This window comes from Natrix helvetica (genome assembly GCF_964273705.1).
Source record: "Natrix helvetica genome assembly, chromosome: 15".
NCBI lineage: Eukaryota > Metazoa > Chordata > Lepidosauria > Squamata > Natricidae > Natrix > Natrix helvetica.
In genome coordinates this window covers 1,676,925-1,684,118 of record NC_138565.1, presented here as the reverse complement: position 1 = coordinate 1,684,118, position 7,194 = coordinate 1,676,925, and the positions used below count along the sequence as shown (strand labels likewise).

Genomic DNA, 7,194 nt, shown 5'->3' with positions numbered 1-7,194 from the left:
TTCTGTTTCGAGGTTCAGTAGGGTATTGCTCTGAATATGCAAATAGAGCAGCGTTCATACTCATGTTTATTCTTATTCCTGTTATCTCGTAAATGATTGGCAAATCAAATCAATACATAAAACATCTTCAGAGACCCAGTTTCACAGACCAGAATTTTAGAAGCATGGCCAAAACATTTTTAATCCTCTATTTCAGGATGAGGATTATAACCATCTGCATAAATGGACCAATCTACCAGGTTAAAAGATGTCAAGCTGACCCTCACTGTGTCCGATCATTTGTGCCAGATTTTCAGACACATACATTTAGGAACATGATCAAAATTTAGACCGTTGGCAACTGACCCATATTTATGATGGTTGCAGTGTCCAGGGTGTGAATGTGTGTCACGTGATCCCCTTCTGACGAGCAAGAGACATGTCAAAATTTTTGCACACCGAATGCCACCCTTACTGTCCACCATTAAACCATCTTTCCAAACAGCCTCCGTGTTTCCAGCCTCTTTTTCCCCACTTGGAACTGAACCCCGATGAACGTTTCTTCTAACATTAGCTGCGTATGAAATCACGCCATTGAAGCAATGAGTAAACAATCTCAAAGCTGCGCCTGAGAAAATGTGCATCTCCCTATCAGATTAATGAGGGTTAATGTTTTATTATATGTCTCAAATCTGTAAACTTTCTGATCTAGGAAGAACTTTGGATGCATACATGCAAAGCTAGCCTCCTCTACACATGATGGGCAGCGCTTACGTCTAATAAATAAAGATTAAAAAAATAAACTTGGACTTGGAAAACAGATTTTTTTAAAAAAAAATATTCGTAATGTTTCCAAGTTTAATAAAATGGTATTCATTGTTGCAGTATTTTTTTTTAGTTCGTGTTTGTTTTAGGACATAAGGCTTTCTAAACACAGAATAATAACCATAGAATTCATTTAAAAGGTTTATTTTCTTTTCTGCCTGCGATCCCGATATTTTCCACAGGAGGGCACACTTTTTCTGTCCCTTAGCGTTAGCATTGAAGTCATCATAGAGCCAGTGGGGAAGGAGCGGCGGCTGTTGGCTGCCGTTGGGATTGGATTGCACCCCCCAACCCCCCCCCCCCCCGGCAGAGGCTTCGCTTGACTGAAGCGGGGAAGCTCGTGAACCAGCTGCTTTGGAGGGTTGCGGCTGGCTTTCGGGGCACAGTGGCATGGGGCACCGGCCGGGCAGAGAAGGTGCTTCTTCCCTCGTTCCTCTTCGTGTTGGCGGGCGAGTCTTGGGGAGGGAGGGAGGGGGGAGAAGGGGCTACGGGAAGGGATCATGCCGGTCTGCACTGAGGCGGGAGGGGGAGATTTTCGTGGGTGGGAGATCCTGCTTTTTGCAAGACGGAGGGTGACGGTCTGGAGCCCTCAATCATCAACAATCAACACCCCCTGCCCCCTCCCTCCTTAGCAAGGAATTAAAAACGTTTATCTTGAGTTTGCACGTTGCAGTAAAATGGTAAAAAAATAAACACGGGTATTTGCAACGGCTCCTTTCAGAGGTTTTTGCGTGTAATTATTGTGAACTTTCCAGCTGAAAGATTTTTAGGAGAGGGGGAGGGAATGTTATCTTTTTTGTTCCTGTTCTTCTTCTCTTCCTCCTCCTCCTCTTCTTCCCCTTCCCCTTCTTCTTCTCTCCTGTTCTTCTCTTCCTCCTCTCTTATTATTTTTCTTATTCCATCTCTTCCTGCTCCAGCTGCATTTCAGAAAGATTCCACTTGAGTGCGCTCAAAACTATTTTTCTGCTTTTGGAAAAAAAACTTATTTTTCTGTTGTCCTACTGCACTTTACAAAAGCAGAGAAATATGTTTCCTATGACTGGAACCCCAAGGCAGGCAGCCTCGTGTTCGCTTCGAGAGGCATTACCAGCAAACTGCGTTTTCCCCAGGGTCAGCCTTTCTTAGGCGTTACGGGACGTCCGCCGTGCCCTCGGAGGGCTGTTAAAAATAAATCAATCAGGGGGGCCTTGAGGTTTTCTTACATACAGGTCATCCTCAGCTTACAACCACAATTGGGCCGAACATTTCTGTTGCTAAGGGCCATTTTTTGCTCGCTTTTGCCCCCAGCCCCCAGGAGCCCTTTGCAGGCCTTTCAAACTCTCTGCATGCCCCATTTTTCACAAAAAAACAAGGCATCCAGGGGGATTGGGAGGTCTGCAGAGTGCAAAAACTTTTTTTAAAATTTACAATCTTGGTGCATCTTATACTCCCAAAAACTACAGTAATCAGTGGAACAGCTTGCCTTCAGAAATGGTGGGTTTTTAAGAAGAGACTGGACGGTCACTTATCTGAAAGGATATAAGGTTCTCCTGCTTGAGCAGGGGGCTGGACTAGAAGACCTCCAAGGACCCTTCTATTCTAGTCTAGTCTAGTCTAATCTACTCTAGACTATTCTGTTTTCTATCATTTCTATTCTATTCTGTTTTCTATTCATTCTATTCTGTTCTGTTCTATTTTCTATCATTTTATTCTATTCTGTTTTCTATCATTCTGTTCTTTTCTGTTTTCTATCATTCTATTCTATTCTATTTTCTATCATTCTATTCTATTCTGTTCTATTTTCTATCATTTTATTCTATTCTGTTTTCTATCATTCTGTTCTATTCTGTTTTCTATCATTCTATTCTATTTTCTATCATTCTATTCTATTCTGTTCTATTTTCTATTATTTTATTCTATTCTGTTTTCTATCATTCTATTATATTCTGTTTTCTATCATTCTATTCTATTCTGTTCTATTTTCTATCATTTTATTCTGTTCTATTCTGTTCTATTCTATTCTAAACCATTGACTGACTGCTGGTCCTTTTATTCCAGGCACCCCATTCGCCACGTCCGCTTCAACTCCCACAGCCTCATCACGGCCAACGTCCCCAATGAAAAAACTCCCCGGGGGGGCCAGCATCACGGACGACGACTTGACCGCTCACCGAAGGTACTTTATCCCAATCCGCAGGAGGCGCCCTGTGACACCTCTCTTCGGTGTCGCTGGACTACAATCCCCAGGAGTCTCAGCGAGGCAGTATGGCAGGGCACCAGGAGTCCTCCCCAAGGTGGCCTTCCTGATTTTAAACAAACGAAAGGAGGAGGATGGGAGAGTGAGGTCTTAACGCTGTCAGAGAACCAGGAATCTTGGGGGTTTAGGATAGGAAGACTATCCAAGTATGAGTTGCGAGCGAGCTCCGTGGTGAACAGCAAGAGGCTGGTTGACTCCTGGAAAAGCAAACCCAGCGCAATGGGTGAAAGGTGGTTTGAGGTTCCAGCACCTGTTTTTATGGGTTGGTTTGGCTAAGGTTGATGGGAATTATAGTTCAGCTGTTTCTGGATGGGTATTGGTGTCTCCTCTGCTTGGAAAACGGGTTAGCTAACCAAATTCTATTTAAATCCTCTCTTTTCTTCCCTTCTCTCTTCTCTTCCCATCCCTTCCCTTCTCTCTTCTCTTCTCCTCTTTTTCCATTCCATTCTTCTCTTCCCTCTTCTCTTCCCTTCTCTCTTCTCATCTCCTCTTTTTCCATTCCATTCTTCTCTTCCCTCTTCTCTTCTCTTCCCTTCTCTCTTGTCTTCTCTTCTCTTTTTCCATTCCATTCTTCCCTTCCCTCTTCTCTTCCCTTCCCTCTTCTCTTCCCTCTTCTCTTCCCTTCCCTTCCCTCCCCTCCACCCCTGTTCTCTTCTGTAATCTCTTCTCTTCTTCTCTGCTCCCCTCCCTTCCTTCCATCTTCTCTCTCCTCTCTCCTCACCTTCTCCCTTCCTTCCATCCATCCATCCTTCCTTCCTTCCTTCCATCCATCCTCCATCCATCATACACAGTGGTTAAAATGCAGCATTGCAGGCTAACTCTGCTGATTGCCAGCAGTTCTATCCTGACAGGGCTCAAGGTTGACTCAACCTTCCCTCCTTCCGAAGTGGGTAAAATGAGGACCCAGATTGTTGGGGGCAAGAGGCTGATTCTGTCAACCGCTTAGAAAGGGCTGTAAAAGCACTGTAAAGCGGTATATAAGTCTAAGGGCTATTGCTATTCTCCTTACTTTCTTTCCCCTTCTCTCCTAACAGGCACCGAGGCATCATCTACGCCTACGAGTTTTCCATCGACCAGTTGGTGGCCGAGAGCGGCCTTCCTATCTGCCGTTCCTCTTACAACAAAATGACCGGCTACAACTACAATATTGGCCTTGTGGTCCCCTATGACAACATCTAGGCAGCGCCGGAAGAAGGGGAGAACCAAGATGTCTGGGGAGATTCTCCGTCATGCAGGCCAGGATTGTCCCAAAGGGGCCTTTTTTCTTTTCAAGAGGCAGCTGGACTTTCTGGTTTGTTTTGTTTCTCCGAAGACGTTTCGAGGATGAGAGGCGCGAAACGTCTTCGAGGAGAAAGGGAGTCCAGGGGCCTCTTGGGAAAAAAAAAAAGCACCTTCAGGCCAAGGGGAAGACCAACTAAGCTGGACCCTAGAGAAGGGGAACCCCAAGGATGGAGCTCCTGCAAAGCTCTTGGGAGGGCTTGGGCTGGCCCATCAGGCAGCAGCAAAAGAGGGGCACATGGGATCTCCCCAAAACTTCTAACAACACCACTGTAGAATGGAAGAAATGATGGCCCACAGGAACCACGATAGATAGGTAAGAATCAGGAGGTAGTAATAAAGACTGAAGCCCAAAAACCAGGAGTTAGGAACACGGGCTGCTGCCCACATGGGCAGAGACCGCAGGGAGGGGCTCCATTCAGTTGCACTGCGTTCAACACTGCTTTTCTGGAGCTGGCACCAATGCTACCTGCAACACCTGGAGAGCTACCTGCAATATCTGGAGAGCTACCTGCAACACCTGGAAAAGATGGGGCTTTGGGAGCTTTTTTCTTGTAAATAAAATATCTTTATTAAGCGATGGTCTCGTAACGGGGTGTGTGTGTGTTGGTGTGCTTGAAAAATGGCTGTTTTTATTGTCAGTGATGCTTGTGTTTGAAACCCCAAATTAAGAGGAGATCCGGAGGACGCCCTGCCACGCCTTCCGTGGCCCTTCCACCACAGGTAAGTCGAGCACGTGTGTGTAAGTATCCTTTCTCCTCCAGCTCCATTGGCACTTCCCCTTGATTGCGCCAGGACTGCCGAACCTGCGACCTTTCCTCTTAACCTGCTGCCTAAGGGCGCTGGGAGTTGTAGTACATATCTAACTCGATGCAGCACGAGGTTCTTTGCCCGATCCGTCTTATCCATGCCAGTTCCTGCTGGCTGGGTCAAAAAAAAAAATGTCGCACGAGTCATTTTTGGAGGCCTCCTTTGCTGGATGGGCCAGTGGAGCTACAGAAGAAAGAAATGCACACACGTGGCCGGATGTATATTATTGTGTATACCAGCGAGGGCAGGTGTTTTGCAAACTTGTCGGAGGTGGGGGACTTCAACTCCCAAGTAATTTTGGGAGTCGAAAGCCGTGCCCCTTCGAAGTTGCCAAGTTTCAAAAAGACCAGAACTCGTAACCTTAGTGGTATACACACCTTAATGTATGGTTATATGTAGATCAGGGGTGTCCAAACTTGGGAACTTTAAGACTTGTGGACTTCAACTCCCAGAATTCTGGGAGTTGAAGTCCACAAGTCTTAAAGTTCCCAAGTTTGGACACCCCTGATGTAGATGTATAAGCATATTACCATATATTAGGGAATATACCTATTGCTGTGTGTGTCTGTGTACATTAACACACATACATACGCTCACCTAGGCTCAGATCTAGTGGGTTGCTTCCTAATAGAACTTAGCCTATATTATTCTATGTGTCTGTCTCTTAAAGTCATCATAAGGCTTTCTAATAATAAAGACACAGAATAATAATCATAAAATTCATTAAAACGGTTTATTTTATTTTCTGCCTGCGATCCCGATATTGTCCACAGGAGGGCACACTTTTCTGTCCCTTAGCGTTAGCATTGAAGTCGTCATAAGGCTTTCTAAACACACAATAACAACCATAAAATTCATTAAAAAGGTTTATTTTTTTTCCACGATCCCGATATTGTCCACAAGAGGGCGCACTTTTCTGTCCCTTAGCGTTAGCATTGAAGTCATCATAAGGCTTTCTAAACGGGTTACGGCTTTTGGATCAGGGACAGAAAAGTGCGCCATCTGGTGGACACGAAATTTTCCCACGATACCGGCATTGTCCTCAAGAGGGCGCACTTTTCTGTCCCTTAGCGTTAGCAATGAAGTCATCATAAGGCTTTCTAAACGGGTTACGGCTTTTGGATCAGGGACAGAAAAGTGCGCCCTCTTGAGGACAACACCGGTATCGTGGGAATTTTTAGCGTCCACCAGATGGCGCACTTTTCTGTCCCTGATCCAAAAGCCGTAACCCGTTTAGAAAGCCTTATGATGACTTCAATGCTAACGCTAAGGGACAGAAAAGTGCGCCCTCTTGAGGACAACACCGGTATCGTGGGAATTTTTGGTGTCCACCAGATGGCGCACTTTTCTGTCCCTGATCCAAAAGCCGTAACCCGTTTAAAAGTGCGCCCTCTTGTGGACAATATCGGGATCGCGGGGAAAAAATAAAATAAACCTTTTTAATGAATTTTATGGTTGTTATTCTGTTTAGAAAGCCTTATGACTTCAATGCTAACGCTAAGGGACAGAAAAGTGTGCCCTCCTGTGGACAATATCGGGATCGCAGGCAGAAAATAGAATAAACCGTTTTAATGAATTTTATGGTTATTATTCTGTGTCTTTATTATTAGAAAGCCTTATGATGACTTTAAGAGACAGACACATAGAATAATATAGGCTAAGTTCTATTAGGAAGCAACCCACTAGATCTGAGCCTAGGTGAGCGTATGTATGTGTGTTAATGTACACAGACACACACGGTAATAGGGGGGGGTATATCCTAAAATGGCAATGTCCCGGACACTCTGTGACTTGAATGTAGTTGAATGTGTGTGCGTGGGGGTAGGTGCTTATGTTTTGGATTTTTTTTTTTTTTGCCACCCCGCTTCCCATCCAAGGAGCTTCTTCAGTTCTGACTGAATGGTGGGGGAATTGGAAGATTTACATTCTTGGCACTCATCCGGTCGTTAGCACTCCAAAGGTCGGTCGTTAGCTGTCTTGAGAGTCCTTGAGGCCACTTGGGGTTTTTTTTTTATCTGTACCCTGAATCAGGGTGCAAATGGGTGTGGGACCTTTGTGGGACTGAT

At 45.1% G+C, this 7,194-nt stretch overlaps 1 protein-coding gene across 2 annotated transcripts; it reads left to right on the top strand.

Annotated features, from left to right (window-relative positions):
* The first annotated feature begins 1,097 nt into the window (after nucleotides 1-1,097).
* On the top strand, nucleotides 1,098-4,898 carry LOC309399680 (F-box/WD repeat-containing protein 8-like). Of its 2 annotated transcripts, none has more exons than XM_081967736.1 (3): nucleotides 1,098-1,219; nucleotides 2,842-2,959; nucleotides 4,075-4,898. In XM_081967736.1, the coding sequence occupies exons 1-3, from the start codon at nucleotides 1,195-1,197 to the stop codon at nucleotides 4,217-4,219; spliced, it is 288 nt and encodes a 95-aa protein (XP_081823862.1). In that variant the 5' UTR covers nucleotides 1,098-1,194; the 3' UTR covers nucleotides 4,220-4,898. The 2 variants fall into 2 exon arrangements, with proteins under 2 accessions (XP_081823862.1, XP_081823861.1); XM_081967735.1 differs by having other exon boundaries at nucleotides 1,118-1,253.
* The last annotated feature ends 2,296 nt before the right edge of the window (nucleotides 4,899-7,194 follow it).

Coding starts and splice junctions, on each gene's coding strand:
- LOC309399680 (XM_081967735.1), top strand. CDS start 1,195: ATGGGGCACCGGCCGGGCAGAGAAGGTGCTTCTTCCCTCGTTCCTCTT. Junction 1,254..2,841: donor GTTCCTCTTCGTGTTGGCGG/GCGAGTCTTGGG, acceptor CTTTTATTCCAG/GCACCCCATTCGCCACGTCC. Junction 2,960..4,074: donor GACTTGACCGCTCACCGAAG/GTACTTTATCCC, acceptor CTCTCCTAACAG/GCACCGAGGCATCATCTACG.